The sequence below is a fragment of the Myotis yumanensis genome, unplaced genomic scaffold, assembly GCF_028538775.1.
Source record: "Myotis yumanensis isolate MYYU_CA2020_CCGP unplaced genomic scaffold, mMyoYum1.0.hap1 SCAF_24, whole genome shotgun sequence".
In the NCBI taxonomy this organism is placed as follows: Eukaryota; Metazoa; Chordata; class Mammalia; order Chiroptera; family Vespertilionidae; genus Myotis; species Myotis yumanensis.
Genome location: NW_027223775.1, coordinates 10,891,812 through 10,908,755, shown reverse-complemented (window position 1 = coordinate 10,908,755; position 16,944 = coordinate 10,891,812). Strand labels below are relative to the sequence as shown.

General features: G+C 54.8%; 2 protein-coding genes across 4 annotated transcripts in view; both read right to left on the bottom strand.

Moving 5' to 3' along the window:
• The window catches only part of ZBED1 (zinc finger BED-type containing 1), a 126,623-nt gene extending 113,623 nt beyond the window's left edge, over nucleotides 1–13,000 (bottom strand). Inside the window, exons 1-2 of one of the 3 annotated variants that reach the window (XR_011469635.1) lie at nucleotides 12,944–13,000; nucleotides 2,367–4,855 (exon numbers count right to left, since the gene is read on the bottom strand). Coding sequence is in view for 2 of the 3 variants with exons in the window: in XM_070402695.1 (XP_070258796.1) it covers nucleotides 2,557–4,779 (2,223 nt within the window). In the remaining variant the exon portion in view is untranslated. Of the gene's footprint in view, nucleotides 1–2,122; nucleotides 4,856–9,451; nucleotides 9,661–12,943 lie in introns of those variants that run through there. The other 2 variants (XM_070402695.1, XM_070402696.1) reach the window with 2 other exon arrangements.
• The window catches only part of DHRSX (dehydrogenase/reductase X-linked), a 40,339-nt gene extending 27,249 nt beyond the window's left edge, over nucleotides 1–13,090 (bottom strand). Inside the window, exon 1 of the mRNA XM_070402697.1 lies at nucleotides 12,944–13,090. Within this exon, the coding sequence (XP_070258798.1) occupies nucleotides 12,944–13,052 (109 nt within the window). The 5' untranslated portion in view covers nucleotides 13,053–13,090. The remainder of the gene's footprint in view (nucleotides 1–12,943) is intronic.
• Nucleotides 13,091–16,944: the final 3,854 nt, after the last annotated feature.

Below are 16,944 nucleotides of genomic sequence, written 5' to 3'. Positions count from 1 at the left end.
GATTAGGGTTAGGTTTAGGGTTTAGGGTTTGGGTTAGGGTAGGGGTTTAGGGTTAGGATTTAGGGTTAGGTTTGAGGTTTAGGGGTTGAATTAGGGCTAGAGGTTAGGGTTAGGTTTAGGGTTTGGGTTTAGGGTTTATGGTTAGGTTTAGGGTTTAGGGTTTGGGTTCGGGCAAGGGTTTCGGGTTAGGATTTCGGATTAGGATTTAGGGTTAGGTTTGAGGTTCAGGGTTTGAATTAGGGTAAGGGTTTAGGGTTAGGATTAGGGTTAGGTTTAGGGTTAAATGTTAGGATTAGGGTTTAGGGTTTAGGGTTTGGGTTAGGGTAGGGGTTTAGGGTTAGGATTTAGGGTTAGGTTTGAGGTTTAGGGTTTGAATTAGGGCTAGGGTTCAGGGTTAGGGTTAGGGTTAGGGTTAGGGTTAGGATTAGGGCAAGGGTTTAGGGTTAGGGTTAGGTTTAGGGTTTGGGTTAGGGCAAGGGTTTAGGATTAGGATTTAGGGTTAGGTTTGAGGTTTAGGGTTTGAATTAGGGTTAGGGTTCAGGGTTAGGGTTAGGGTTAGGGTTAGGGTTAGGATTAGGGCAAGGGTTTAGGGTTAGGGTTAGGTTTAGGGTTTGGGTTAGGGCAAGGGTTTAGGATTAGGATTTAGGGTTAGGTTTGAGGTTTAGGATTTGAATTAGGGCTAGGGTTTAGGGTTAGGGTTTAGGGTTAGGGTTAGGATTAGGGTTTAGGGTTTGGGTTAGGGCGAGGGTTTAGGGTTTAGATTAGGTTTAGGGTTTAAGATTCAGGGTAAAGATTAAGGGTTAGGTTTTATTTTTTTATTTTTTAAAATATATTTTATTGATTTTTTTACAGAGAGGAAGGGAGAGGGATAGAGAGTTAGAAACATCGATGAGAGAGAATCATGCATCGGCTGCCTCCTGCACACTCCCTACTGGGGATGTGCCCGCAACCCAGGTCCATGCCCTTGACCGGAATCGAACCTGGGACCCCTCAGTCCGCAAGCCGACGCTAATCCACTGAGCCAAACCGGTTTCGGCTAGGGTTAGGTTTTAGATTTAGGGTTAGGTTTTGGGTCAGGGCTAGGGTTTAGGATTTAGATTAGGGTTTGGTTTAGGGTTTAAGATTCAGGGTAAAGAGTAAGGGTTAGGTTTTAGATTTAGGGTTAGGTTTTAGGGTTTGGGTTAGGTTTTAGGGTTTGGGTTAGGGCTAGGCTTTAGGATTTAGATCAGGGTTAGGGTTAGGCTTTAGATTTAGGTTTAAGATTTAGGGTTAGGTTTAGGGTTTAGGGTTAGGATTAGGGTTTAGGGTTTGGGTTAGGTTTTAGGGTTGAGTTAGGGTTTGGGTTTGGGTCAGGGCTGCGGTTTAAGATTTAGATCAGAGTTAGGGTCAGGGTTTAGATTTAGGTTTAAGATTTAGGGTTAGGGTTAGGGTTAGGGTTAGGGTTTCGGTTAGGATTTAGGGTTTGGGTTAGGATTTAGGGTTTGGGTTAGGATTTAGGGTTTGGGTTAGGATTTAGGGTTTGGGTTAGGATTTAGGGTTTGGGTTAGGTTTTAGGGTTGGGTTAGGGTTTGGGTTTGGGTCAGGGCTAGGGTTTAGGATTTAGATCAGGGTTAGGGTCAGGGTTTAAGATTTAGGGTTAGGGCTTAGCGAGCGGCCTGGTTTCGTCAACCTCCGCCCACAGCTGTCCTGTTTCTCAGATTTCCGCCAAACCCTCCCTACACAGGGGGCTGTGACTTGTGTGCGTGTGGGTTTCTTGAACCGGAAGCGGTACCTCCCTTCCCGGTTCCGTTGGGCCCGCCGCACATTGACAGCTTCAAAGTGGACCCTGGGAACAGGTATCCGTTAGGTTCCTTTGGCTGCAACTCGAGTGGATGCCACAGAAAATTCTTGTCGCGCCAAACGCTCCCCCCAGAGAACCCCATCTTTCTATATCACATTTCCCTTTATTTAAAATAAATATATTTTTTATTGATTTCAGAGAGGAAGGGAGACAGAGATAGAAATATTAATGATGAGAGAGAATCACGGATCGGCCGCCTCCCGCACGCCCCCTACTGGTTGGGGATGGAGCCCGCAACCCGGGCATGTGCCCTTGACCGGGAATCGAACCCGTGACCTCCTGGTTCCTAGGCCGACGCTGTAACCACTGAGCCACGCTGTCTGGGCTCAGATAGACTTTCAGAAATCCTTTTCCATTTTATTGAACGTATTGGGGGTGACACTCGGCAACAAAATTATTCATGTTTTAGAGGCACTATTCCCACGACACATCATCTGTATACCGTCTTGTTTTGTTTAAATATTTTTATTGATTTCAGAGAGGAAGGGAGAGGGGAGAGAGAGAGAGAGAATCATGGACCGGCTGCCTCCTGCACGCCCCCTACTGGGGATGGAGCGCACAACCAGGCCAGGTGTCCTGACCGGGAATGGAACTGGGGATCATTGGGTTCCTGGCTCAACGCTTGAGCCACGCCAGCAGGCCTGGGGGGGAGGCAAGGTCCGTATTTATATCAAAGCGTGACCCCCCAATACCGCCTCCCCCCGTTCTCCATGTGGCTACACCAAGCCGCTGTCCCGGCCCGCAAAGAACCCGCTATTCACCGCATCCCCAAAGGTCACCACCTGCTCGTGGTCCAGCCCCCACTCCCCCTCGTCCTCCTCCTCGGGCTCCGGCTCCGCCCCGCCGCCACGCGCGTTCTCGTACAGAAACACCTGCTCGTCCACGCGCGCGGGGGCCAGGCGGTTCCGCTTGGCGCGCACCACGGCGGCCGCGGGTCCGAAGAGGCGCTCCGGGGGCGCGCACGTGGGCGCGACGCACCAGTATTTCTGCAGGACCTTGGGCAGCACCGGGAAGAGCGCCTGGCGCTCGCTCCACCATTTCAGGGGGTCCTCGTCGAGCCCCAGGACCTTCTGCGACTTGAAGTTGCTCAGTTCCTCCAGCACCTGCGCGTGCCGCTCCTCCTGGTCCTCGGCGGCCCCCGCCTGCGGGCAGAAAATCTCCGCCAACATGTTGTTGATGACGCTGGAGGGCGGCGGCGGCGGCTGCGTCATGGCGCACGGGGCTGGGGCGCACGGAGGCGGGGCGCACGGGGGCGTTGCGCACGGGGCTGTGGCGCACGGGGGCGCCGCTTTCTTTTCAGGGGGCTCCTCGGGCGGCTCCTCTGCGCCCGGGTGCCCGCCTTCCTTCATCTTTTCCAGGAGGCCCTTGGCCTCTTCCAACACGCGGCTCTCCACCTGCTGCCTCTCCAAGGCGGACAGGAACGGGAGCTTCTTGTAGCGCGGGTCCAAGAAGGTGGCGACGTTGAGGAACATGTCCACCTCGGGCGCCTCCTGGTAAGTGCGCGCCAGCTCCTGCGCGATGAGCTCCTTGGCCAGGCTGACCTCTTTGGAGTCCAGCTCTTGGGCGCCGAGCGTGGTGTTGAGCAGCATGTGCAAGAGCGGCTTGACCATGCTGATGGCGGGGTACCGCGAGGCGCACAGCATGTCGGCCACCTGCTTGAAGGGCTGCAGGAGGCCCGCGAGCGCCTCGATGCCGGCCCACTCGGCCGCGTCCAGCACGAGGTGGTGGCTGTTGCTGTCTTGCACCAGGACCGCGGCCACGGCGAACTGCTGCTCCCTCAGGCGCGTCAGCATGGCCAGCGTGGCGCCCCAGCAGCCCACGCGGTCGCTCACCAGCATGCAGTGAGGCTGCTGCGGCTGCTGCTGCTTCTGCTTCTCCAACAGCAGGTACCTGGCCACGGGCGACTGTTGGAAATACTCCACGAGCCGCCGGCACCGCGCCAGCAGCGCGCGCAGCTTGGGCAGCTGGAACGCGCGCTGGATGGCGGCGTCGAACGCGCGCCCCAGGCAGCGCAGGTGCACGGGCACGTCGAGGAGCGCGCAGGCCTTGGCCACGTCCTTCCCGCCGTCGGTGGTGGCCCCGGACACCTTGGTGCCCACGCCCCAGTCGATGAAAGCTTCGTAGAGGACGCGCGTCATGGTCTCCGCGGCGTTTTCGTCCGGGACCTCGAAGGTCTTGAGGCAGCGGGAGCCGTAAGCGTAACCGGGGGCCCCGGGGGACGGGGCGTTGGGGGGCGCGCAGCCTCCTCGGCCTGCGCCTCCGCCGAGGCTGAGAAAGTGGGCGTTCAGCGTGACATAGTTCCGGTTCTGCTGGTGGCTTCTCCAGTGCTCCAAGGTGATGGCGCACCAGGGGGCCTTGGAGAGGTCTTTCAGCACCGCCTCGCGGACAGCTCCGTAGCGCACCGGGATGGCTTTGCTGAAGAACTTCCTCCCGGGCAGCTCATACCAGGGGTCCGCCGTCCTCAGGAGCGCGCGGAACGTGGGCTCCTCCACGATGGTCGCGGGGTACAGCCCCTCGCAGATGAGCCCCAGGACGGCCGCCGTCAGCTCCTGCTGCCTCGTGTCCTGCGCCGTCAGCTGCTGCTGTGCCGCCGCCCCTGCTGTGTCCGGCGGCGGCGGCTTGAGCTTGGAGAAGGCGGTGGCGAAGGCCTCGCGCATCTGCTCCGTGTTGCTCTTGACCAGCTCGCAGAACTCCTCCGCGTGGTTCTTCTCCAGGTGGTAGGACAGGTTCGAGGTGTTGCCCGAATAGGCGATCTGGGCCCGGCAGATGCGGCAGTAGATTTTCTTCCACTGGAGGATGCAGCCGGCCGCGTCCGTGTCGAAGCCGAAGTATTTCCAGACTTTGCTCTTGGCGCGCGGGTGCGCCACCAGCTTGAGGTCCGAGGATGGTGACGATGATGAGGGGTGCGCATTGGGGTCCGGGGGGGTTTTGGTCTCCATCGTCTCTCTCGGCGCCTGGGCTGGGTGCCCCCCCGGGGCCGCCGCCGCCGCTGCTGCGTCTCTCAGGCGTGATGACCTGGTGAGAAGCGGCAAGACAGACAGACACACAGTGAAAAGGTATCGGAGACGGGCCGCGCCCCCGGCTGGTGTGGCGCGGTGGAGAGAGCGGCGGCCTGCGGGCTGAAGGGTCGCGGGTTCGAGTCCAGACAAGGGAACCCCAGAAAATAAAATAAAATAAAATAAAATAAAATAAAATAAAATAAAAAAGAAAGTAAGCCAGTTTGAGCATAACCAACATTTTTTTATTCCCGTGTTTAATTATTTTTTTTTAAATAATTCTTTTAGCCCTGGCTGGTTTGGCTCAGTGGATAGAGCGGCGGCCTGCGGGCTGAAGGGTCTCGGGTTCGAGTCCAGGCCAGGGAACCCCCCCAAAAAATAAAATAAAATAAAATAAAAATAAAGAAAAAAAGAAAAAGAAAGTAGGCCATTTTTATTCCCTTAATTTTTTTAAAAAATATATTTTATTGATTTTTTTACAGAGAGGAAGGGAGAGGGATAGAGAGTTAGAAACATCGATGATGAGAGAGAAACATCGATCAGCTGCCTCCTGCACACCCCCCCCCCCCCAAACTGGGGATGTGCCCGCAACCAAGGTACATGCCCTTGACCGGAATCGAACCCGGGACCCTTCAGTCCCCAGGCCGATGCTCTATCCACTGAGCCAAACTAGTTAGGGCTATTTTTTTTTTGAAATAATTCTTTTAGCCCTGGCTGGTGTGGCTCAGTGGACAGAGCGTCGGCCTGTGGACTGAAGGGTCCCGGGTTCGATCCCGGTCAAGGGCATGTACCTGGGTTGCAGGCACATCCCCAGTAGGGGGGCGTGCAGGAGGCAGCTGATCGATGTTTCTCTCTCATCGATGTTTCTAACTCTCTCTCCCTCTCCCTTCCTGTCTGTAAGAAATAAATAAAATATATTTAAAAAAAGAAAAAAAATAGGAATAATTCTTTTAGCCCTGGCTGGTGTGGCTCAGTGGATAGAGCGTCGGCCTGGGGACTGAAGGGTCCCGAGTTCGATTCCGGTCGAGGGCACGTGCCTGGGTTGCGGGCTCGATCCCCAGTGCGGGGGGGGGGGGTCTGCAGGAGGCAGCCGGTCCATGATTCTCTCCCTCCCCCTTCCTCTCCAAAATCGATAATAAAAAATAAATTTAAAAAAATTCTTTTTTGTTGAAAGTATTACATATGCCCCCTTGTCTCCCCCCTCCCCCCTTGATCCCTCCAGGGTCCCCCCACCTCCACCCCAGGCCTTCATCCCCCTATTGTCTGTGCCCATGGGTGACGCATCTATACACACAAGGTCTTGGGTTGAGCTATTCCCACCCACCCACCCTCCCCCGCCTTCCCTCTGAGGTTCTGCATTCTGTTCGATGCTTCTACGTCTCTGGATCTATTTTGTTCATCAGTTTATTTGGTTCCTTAGCTTCCAAATATGAGTGAGATCATGAGATACGTGTCTCTCTCCGACTGGCTTATTTCGCTCAGCATCCTGCCCTCCAGGTCCCTCCGCCCCGTCTCAAAGGGTAAGAGATCCACCTTTTTCAGGGCTGCATAGTATTCCACGGTTTACATCAAGCACATCCAGCTCGCGGCCCACCAGCCAACAACGCCGAATATTTCTGCGGCCCGGCCAATAGAACAGTACATAAGGCACGTTGTCATGACAATTCCGTCAATTAATTTTTACGCTGTCCTGTTAGACATAATTATTCATCACCACCTACGACGTTCGCCGATGACCGATGACTCTCACTGTGTGGCCTTCGTTTCCCTCAAGCTCAGGGGCACCATTTCTCTCCCCACAAATACCAGCAGCGAACGTTCTAGCAGCCGATGGCCAAGGCCTTCGTCTCGGACTGACTGGCTTGGCGAGCGCAACGGGAAATATCTCGATTTCCGGGGAACGAGAAAAACAGGTTTACTGGCCTGATGCTCATTCATTGGTGCCGTTAATCAGTATCTGGTCGGTTCATGTTCAAGAAGACACATTAATTTTTTTTAATTGATTTTTTACGGAGAGGAAGGGAGAGGGATAGAGAGTTAGAAACATCGATGAGAGAGAAACATCGATCAGCTGCCTCCTGCACGCCCCCCACTGGGGATGTGCCCACAACCAAGGTACATGCCCTTGAGCAGATTCGAACCTGGGACCCTTCAGTCCACAGGCCGACGCTCTATCCACTGAGCCACACCGACCAGGGCTCACTGTCATTTTTAAAATTATTGTTATTTTTCTTTTAAAAAGATATTTTATTGATTTTAAAAAATATATATTTATTGGTTTTTTACAAAGAGGAAGGGAGAGGGATAGAGAGTTAGAAACATCGATGAGAGAGAAACATCGATCAGCTGCCTCCTGCACACCTCCTACTGGGGATGTGCCCGCAGCCCAGGTACATGCCCTTGACTGGAATCGAACCCGAGACCCTTCAGTCCACAGGCTGACGCTCTGTCCACTGAGCCACACCGGTTAGGGCGACACATTAATTTTCTTATTAAAATGCTCTATTGTTTTATGTTCACGACGACGCATTGATTTCAGCCTGTCTCTATCGGATTAAACCTACGTTTCTAGGAAAATGGAAGCTTTTGGGATTGTTTTTTGCGGCCCACGTGCACATAAACCTTGTGTATCTGGCCCGTGTTCGCCTTTGAGTTTGAAACCAGGGCTTTTTTTTATCCACTCGACTGCAGGAGGGCCCTTGGGCTCACCGTCCACCCCTTCCCCCTTTTTTTGAAAAAATAAAGGGTGTCCCTTCACATTTGTAATATCTTATTCAATAAAGGAAAAATAAATAAAAAAATAAAGGGTGTCCCAGAATTCACGCAAGAAGTAATTTTGATAGAAAACACAGGTTTATAATTAAACATTGTAAATTTTTTATTGATTCCTAAGGTATACAGTATAGGGTTATGTATGGAATAGCATGTCGGGTAAATGAATTACCATATCGCGATAGCGAGCAAAATTAACTGTTGTTGTCTGAGCAGCCACATATCGGTCGTGGAAAATTTCAGCAAAAGACCAATGAAGACCACAGCTTTGCGTATGTTCCAGCAAAGCCCTGGAGGCCACTGACCCGATGTGCTATTCCATACATAACCCTAGACTGTATCCTTTATGAATCAATAAAAAATTTACAATTTTTAATTATAAACCCATGTTTTCTATCAGAATTACTTCTTGCGTGAATTTTGGGACATGCTTTATATAACCCAATAGGAGACCATAACATCCAGGTGGCACATGGGAAAAACTGTTAACCCCATTGGTCTCTCGAGCACGTCATAGCTACCGGTCGGAGCGTCTGCCCCCTGGTGGTCAGTGCGCGTCATAGCTACCGGTCGGAGCGTCTGCCCCCTGGTGGTCAGTGCGCGTCATAGCTACCTGTCGGAGCGTCTGCCCCCTGGTGGTCAGTGCGCGTCATAGCTACCGGTCGGAGCGTCTGCCCCCTGGTGGTCAGTGCGCGTCATAGCTACCGGTCGGAGCGTCTGCCCCCTGGTGGTCAGTGCGCGTCATAGCTACCGGTCGGAGCGTCTGCCCCCTGGTGGTCAGTGCGCGTCATAGCTACCGGTCGGAGCGTCTGCCCCCTGGTGGTCAGTGCGCGTCATAGCTACCGGTCGGAGCGTCTGCCCCCTGGTGGTCAGTGCGCGTCATAGCTACCGGTCGGAGCGTCTGCCCCCTGGTGGTCAGTGCGCGTCATAGCTACCTGTCGGAGCGTCTGCCCCCTGGTGGTCAGTGCGCGTCATAGCTACCGGTCGGAGCGTCTGCCCCCTGGTGGTCAGTGCGCGTCATAGCTACCGGTCGGAGCGTCTGCCCCCTGGTGGTCAGTGCGCGTCATAGCTACCGGTCGGAGCGTCTGCCCCCTGGTGGTCAGTGCGCGTCATAGCTACCGGTCGGAGCGTCTGCCCCCTGGTGGTCAGTGCGCGTCATAGCTACCGGTCGGAGCGTCTGCCCCCTGGTGGTCAGTGCGCGTCATAGCTACCGGTCGGAGCGTCTGCCCCCTGGTGGTCAGTGCGCGTCATAGCTACAGGTCTGAGCGTCTGCCCCCTGGTGGTCAGTGCGCGTCATAGCTACCAGTCGGAGCGTCTGCCCCCTGGTGGTCAGTGCGCGTCATAGCTACCGGTCGGAGCGTCTGCCCCCTGGTGGTCAGTTTGCGTCATAGCTACAGGTCTGAGCGTCTGCCCCCTGGTGGTCAGTGTGTGTCATAGCTACCGGTCGGAGCGTCTGCCCCCTGGTGGTCAGTGATGGTCATAGCTACCGGTCAGAGCGTCTGCCCCCTGGTGGTCAGTGCGCGTCATAGCTACCGGTCTGAGCGTCTGCCCCCTGGTGGTCAGCGTGCGTCATAGCTACCGGTCGGAGCGTCTGCCCCCTGGTGGTCAGTGTGTGTCATAGCTACCAATCAGAGCGTCTGCCCCCTGGTGGTCAGTGCGCGTCATAGCTACCGGTCGGAGCGTCTGCCCCCTGGTGGTCAGTGCACGTCATAGCTACCGGTCGGAGCGTCCGCCGATCCATGATTCTGTCATATTTCTACGTCTCCCTCCCTCTCTCTCTAAAAATCAATACAGACGCCTCCTTCCTACAATCTCTCTAATCCCTCTAATTCCAGGTTCTCACCCAAAATCGAAATGGCTCACGGGTCCTCTTGGTCACTGGTTAGCTCGCCGACCAGGGCAAAGGTCAAAGGCCCCGCCTCCAAAATTGACAACCAGGACAGGCAAACGGGAATGAGGTCAAAAGGGACCGGGCAGGAGGCCGCGGGCAGCCCGGCTGCCCCCCCAGCGACCGGAGGAGACGGTCCCCGTCCAGTTTCTCAAATTACGTCCATCGGGCCCGGCTGGTGTGGCTCAGTGGGTAGAGCGTCGGCCTGCGGACTGCAGGGTCCCGGGTTCGATTCCCGGTCAGGGGCACAGGCCCGGGTTGTGGGCTCGATCCCCAGTGGGGGGCGTGCGGGAGGCAGCCGGTCCATGATTCTCTCTCATCATGGATGTTTCTCTCTCTCCCTTCCTGATATCAATAAAAATATATATTTTTAAAAATTATGTCTATCGAGCCGCTGACACTGATCTTGATATAAAATAACTGTTTTCTGGCCCATAAGTAAGGATTCCCCATCCAGACGCAGGGTTTATCTTTTAACAATGTTTTCTTTTAAATTTCTTTTTTAAATGTGGCTATTTTTTAAAAATATATTTTTATTGGTTTCAGAGAGGAAGGGAGAGGGAGAGAGAGAGATAGAAACATCCATGAGGAGAATCATGGATCGGCTGCTTCCTGCACGCCCCCTACTGGGGATCGAGCCCGCAACCGGGGCATGGGCCCTTGACCGGGATTCGAACCCGGGACCTCCTGGTTCGTAGGTTGACTCCCAACCACTGAGCCACACCAGCCAGACTCACAGGGACACAGTTTCATATCCCATTGTCCTCGGATGGAAGGTGAGGGTGGGGCGGGTGGAGGGGTTGGGGGGAGATAAAAAAATAAATAAAAATAAAAGCTATAGATTCTTTTCTAAAAGAAAAAATATATATAATTTCATCCTCAAGGTAATTAATTCAGTCTTTTAAGTTAGATTTTGGCAAATTTAAGGATTTCTTGCCCTGAGTGGGGAGGTCTGCAGGGAGGGACTCATTTTAAAATATCTACTTCAGCCCTGGCCGGTGTGGCTCAGCGGATAGAGTGTCGGCCTGCGGACTGCAGGGTCCCGGGTTCGATTCCCAGTCAAGGGCATGGACCTGGGTTGTGGGCTCCATCCCCAGTAGGGGGCGTGCAGGAGGCAGCCGATCCATGATTCTCTCTCATCATCGATGTTTCTAACTCTCTGTCCGTCCCCCTTCCTCTCTGTAAAAAAATCAATAAAATATATATTTTTTTTAAAAAGAAAGAAAACAAAATATTTACTTCTGCGCAGAGCGGCCGGACACACCTGCCCTTCTATGGGGAAAGAGAGGGGATTGGAAAGTATTTGCACAATAAGACAGGCTATTGGCCAGGCGTCGGCCACTGCCAAGTGGTAAGTCCCAGGCACTGCTGGGGGGAGGGGAGGGAGGGGGAGGGGGACTGAGGGAAGGGAGGGCGGTGGGGTGGGAAGGGAAGGGGGTAGGGGACCCGGAATGGGGAAGCAGAAAAGCTGAAATAACACAGGAAATACAGCTCTGGCCTCAGGCCCTGGAATAACCAGCCGCACCTGCTACAATGTAACAGCGGAGATGCCCACTGGATACTTTGTTTCCCAATAGAGTTACTTTTCCCCCTAAAACAGCGGGTTCTCAACCTGTGGGTCGCGAGCCCTTTGGGGGTCCAACGACCCTTTCCCAGGGGTCGCCTGAGACCATCAGAAAACACATCTATAATCACATATTGTCTTTGTGATTGATCCCTGTGCTTTCATGATGTTCCGTGTGTCACCATGAAAATCCATCCTGCAGATCAGATGTTTCCATGACGATTCATCACAGCAGCCACATGACAGCGATGACGCAGCCACGAGAATAATGTTATGGTTGGGGGTCCCCACAGCATGAGGAGCTGTATTCAAGGGTCACGGCCTTAGGGAGGTTGAGAACCACTGATATAGATAGATATATAGATATAGATATAGATATAGATATAGATATAGATATAGGTGATATAGATACAGATATAGATATGGATGATATAGATATAGATGATATAGATATAGTGATGAAGCAGCAACGAAAATAATGTTATGGTTGGGGGTCCCCACAGCAGGAGGAACCGTATTCAAGGGTCACGGCCTTAGGAAGGTTGAGAACCACTGGGATAGAGTGTCAGCCTGCGGACAGGAGGGTCCCGGGTTCGATTCCGGTCAAGGGCATGGACCTGGGTTGCGGGCACATCCCCAGTGGGGGGCGTGCAGGAGGCAGCCGATCGATGTTTCTCTCTCATCATCGATGTTTCTAACTCTCAATCCCTCTCCCTTCCTCTCTGTAAAAAAATCAATAAAATATATTTAATAATAACAATAATAATATGAAGTGACAGGAAAAAAATAGCCAATAAAGTTTCAAAACATAGAATAAAGAACTGAAATGCATGAATACGTCACAGTAGATATTTATATACTGTATAGGGGGGGTCCCTAGAACCCTAAGAAATGCAAAAAAAACCTCACTGTTCATAATTCATTCTCGAATTGCCCCCCCTTAAAAATCAAATTGGCCCTGGGCGGTGTGGCTCAGTGGATAGAGCGTCAGCCTGCGGACTGAAGGGTCCCGGGTTCGATTCCCGGTCGAGGGCACAGGCCCGGGTTGCGGGCACATCCCCAGTAGGGGGCGTGCAGGAGGCAGCCGGTCCATGATTCTCTCTCATCATGGATGTTTCTATCTCTCTCTCCCTCTCCCTTCCTCTCTGAAATCAATAAAAATATATTTTAGAAAGAAATCAAGCTGCCCCCCTGAGGGGCGCGTGCCCCACGCTGGCAACCCCTGCCCTAGGGAGTAAGATGACTCCCAGCCCACCCGCTGGCAAGATTTCAGGATTTTAAGACCCAGAATCAACGGCACCTGCACCAGCTCCGGGTTCAGTTCCCCAGCCCCGCGCCCCCCCCCCCCTCGTGAGCGCGCCCTGACCCACGCGAGTTGCAAAACACGGATGGCTCTTTGGTTCCCAAACTGCAGAGAAACAAAGTTGCGTCTGAACCGAAAAGCTCTCCCCCCAACCCCTGCGCGACACCCGCCGCCGGGCCCCGCGCGCGCCAGGCCCGTCCGACGCCATCCGGGCTGGAGACCACGACCCCGGGGCGCGCGCCCCTTCCCCGGCTCCAGGGGCGGAGGCGGGGCGCGATCAAACCGGATAGCAGTCGCTCGAGGTCCGGCCTCGCACCCAGCGGTGGGGGGATCCCCGGGGCTGGAACCTTGTGCGCCCAGGGCGCGCGCGCGCACGCGGTTTGGAGAGGCCCCCAGGGCGCACGACCCCCAGGCGCGCGCGCGCGCGCATCGCCCGGCCCCTCCTCCCCGGGCGCGCCCCGGAGTCAAGGTCACGCGGGGCCAAGACCACGCCCCGGCCCGGTGTCGCCCACGCGGCCGCCGCTCCCCGGGCGTCCCCGCTCCGCGCGGCCACCCCCTCGCCCCCCCCCCGGCCGCTGACCTGGCTCCGTGAAGCCCCCGAGACAGCGACGCAGCAGCTGCGTCATCATCACCGCCACGCCCGCCGCGTAGACGCGCAGCGCCGCGCGCGCTGCAGACAAAGGCGACATGGCCGCCGGGCCTCCGTCTCCGCGCCGCGCGCGCCGGGGCCTGGGCCGCCCGGACCGACCCACCGGAGGGCGGAGGGAACCCGCCCGGGCCCCGCCCCGCCCCGCGTCGGTCCCGCCCCGCCAGGAACCGGACCCAGACCGGCAGCCCCGCCCCTAAACCACGGGTCCGCCCCTCCCTCCAAGGATCCCCGCCTGGATCACCCCCAAAACGCACCCCCAACCCCAATCCGGAAAAAGGGACACCCCCTCCCCGAACTAGGATCTCAGGACAACCACCCTGTCCTCCCCCCGACCTCCCCCTTCACTGAACTCCCGTCCCGAGGGCGGATCCCGCCCAAACCACGGGGCCTCCCCAGCCCCCGCCCCGGCCCCCCACCCACGCGGTCACCCACCTCCCCAAGGGCTCCCTCCCCGGACCACGGGACGCCCCCTCCTGCCCGGACCAGGCGACCGCCACCCCCCCCCCCCGCCCCGCCCCTCCCAGGATACATTGTACTAATGATAATGGCTTGCTTTCAATTTTCATTCATTCATTCACTTATTCCCTCACCCATTCCCTTACTCATTCATTCACTCATTCATTCCCTCACTCATTCATTCACTCATTCATTCATTCATTCATTCCCTCCCTCATTCATTCCCTCCCTCATTCATTCCTCACTCATTCACTGATTCACTCATTTACTGATTCACTCATTCACTGATTCACTCATTCCCTCCCTCATTCATTCACTCATTCATTCACCTATTCATTCATTCCCTCACTCATTCATTCATTCATTCACTCACTCATTCCCTCACTCATTCATGCTCTCATTCATTCATTCCCTCACTCATTCACTCACTCATTCACTGATTCACTCATTCATTCTCTCATCCATTCCCTCATTCATTCATTCCCTCACTCATTCATTCCCTCACTCATTCATTCACTCACTCATTCCCTCACTCATTCATTCTCTCATTCATTCATTCCCTCATTCATTCGCTCATCCATTCCCTCATTCATTCATTCCCTCACTCATTCATTCCCTCACTCATTCATTCACTCACTCATTCCCTCACTCATTCATTCTCTCATTCATTCATTCCCTCACTCATTCATTCGCTCATCCATTCCCTCATTCATTCATTCCCTCACTCATTCATTAACTCACTCATTTACTCACTCACTCATTCACTGATTCACTCATTCCCTCCCTCATTCATTCATTCCCTCACTCATTCACTCATTCATTCCCTCACTCATTCACTCCCTCACTCATTCACTCATTCATTCCCTCACTCATTCATTCCCTCACTCATTCATTCTCTCATTCATTCATTCCCTCATTCATTCGCTCATCCATTCCCTCATTCATTCATTCCCTCACTCATTCATTCCCTCACTCATTCATTCACTCACTCATTCCCTCACTCATTCATTCTCTCATTCATTCATTCCCTCCCTCATTCATTCATTCCCTCACTCATTCACTCATTCATTCCCTCACTCATTCATTCCCTCACTCATTCATTCATTCACTCACTCACTCATTCACTCATTCATTCATTCAACAGGTTGTCTGCTTGCCAGACCCACCAAGGACTCAGCTGGACCCCCAGGAGGACGGACCCTGAGCCAAGCTCCGCCCATTGCTTCCCGAGGCACCCGGACTTGCCCGTTGGCTGGGACAATGATACCATTTTCCAGGAAGGACTCCTTGGCATCCATTCCCCCAGCATTTGTCCAAAGGCCTCTCTGGGGAAAGCCAGCCATTTCGCTCCTGGATGAAAAACACGTGAGAAATACTTGGCAAGGAAGCCTCGCTGGCTGTGCCAATCCCTGCTTAGAAGTAATTAAGGCAGCCCGGCCGGTGTGGCTCGGTGGTTAGCGTCGACCTAGGAACCCGGAGGTCCCGGGTTCGATTCCCGGTCAAGGGCACATGCCCGGGTTGCAGGCTCGATCCCCAGTAGGGGGCGTTCAGGAGGCAGCCGATCCATGATTCTCTCTCATCATGGATGTTTCTCTCTCCTCCTCTCTGAAAAAAATAAAAATATAATTTTTTTTAAAAAAAGAAGTCATTAATGCCACTGAATCACATGCTTAAAAATGCCTAGAAAGGTGCCCCTAGCCGGTTTGGATCAGTGAATGGAGCGTCGGCCTGCGGACTGAAGGGTCCTGGGTTCGATTCCCGGTCAAGGGCACATGCCCAGGTTGCGGGCTCGATCCCCAGTAGGGGGCGTGCACGGGGCAGCCGATCCATGGTTCTCTCTCTCTCCTCATGGATGTTTCTCTCTCTCTCCCTCTCCCTTCCTCCCTGAAATCAATAAAAATCTATATATATAAAAGGCTAACATGCCAATTGTCCCCGCGGGTGTTCGACCAGGAGACCGAACGCTCGCTTGCTATGACGCGCACTGACCACCAGGAGGTGGCGCTGAATGAATTAAGGCCCCAGCCAGCAGCTGGCAGGCCCCGATCGGCCCTGATCGTCAGCCAGGCCTAGGGATTCTGCCTGTGCGTGAATTTCATGCACCAGGCCTCTAGTGTGTGTGTGTGTGTGTGTGTGTGTGTGTGTGTGTGAGATGTTGAGCCCTAATTTAAAATTTGCCATTCAAAGCATTTTAAATTTATGTCCTATTTCTGGCACATCCTGTGTGTATACGTTATCGCAATAAGAATTTTGTGAAATACATAGAATATCGCTCTCTACTCCCTACTCACCTGCAAAATGGCGAAACCATGCAACACAACGCACACACACACACACACACATGCACAGACGCACACTCACGGGTTGTGTGATTCTGTTTATATACGTACTAGAGGCCCTGGTGCCTGAAATTCATGCAGGAGGGGTGGGGTGTCCCTCAGGCCAGCCGGCACCCTCTTGAAATCTGGGACCAGCTGCTCTCCTGTCTGCCTGCCTGATCGCCCCTAACCACTCACCTGCCTGCCTGATCGTCCCTAACTGCTCACCTGCCTGCCTGATCGCCCCTAACCGCTCACCTGCCTGCCTGATCGTCCCTAACCACTCACCTGCCTGCCTGATCGCCCCTAACTGCTCACCTGCCTGCCTGATCGTCCCTAACTGCTCACCTGCCTGCCTGATCACCCCTAACCGCTCACCTGCCTGCCTGATCGCCCCTAACCACTCGCCTGCCTGCCTGATCGCCCCTAACCACTCACCTGCCTGCCTGCCTGATCGCCCCTAACCACTCACCTGCCTGCCTGATCGCCCCTAACCGCTCACCTGCCTGCCTGATCGCCCCTAACCGCTCGCCTGCCTGCCTGATCGCCCCTAACCGCTCACCTGCCTGCCTGATCGCCCCTAACCGCTCGCCTGCCTGCCTGATCGCCCCTAACCGCTCGCCTGCCTGCCTGATCGCCCCTAACCGCTCGCCTGCCTGCCTGATCGCCCCTAACCGCTCGCCTGCCTGCCTGATCGCCCCTAACCGCTCGCCTGCCTGCCTGATCGCCCCTAACCGCTCACCTGCCTGCCTGATCGCCCCTAACCACTCACCTGCCCGCCTGATCGCCCCTAACCACTCGCCTGCCCGCCTGATCGCCCCTAACCGCTCGCCTGCCTGCCTGATCGCCCCTAACCACTCTGCCTGCCTGATCGCCCCTAACCGCTCGCCTGCCTGCCTGATCGCCCCTAACCACTCGCCTGCCTGCCTGATCGCCCCTAACCGCTCGCCTGCCTGCCTGATCGCCCCTAACCGCTCGCCTGCCTGCCTGATCGCCCCTAACCGCTCGCCTGCCTGATCGCCCCTAACCGCTCACCTGCCCGCCTGATCGCCCCTAACCACTCACCTGCCCGCCTGATCGCCCCTAACCACTCGCCTGCCTGCCTGATCGCCCCTAACCGCTCGCCTGCCTGCCTGATCGCCCCTAACCACTCTGCCT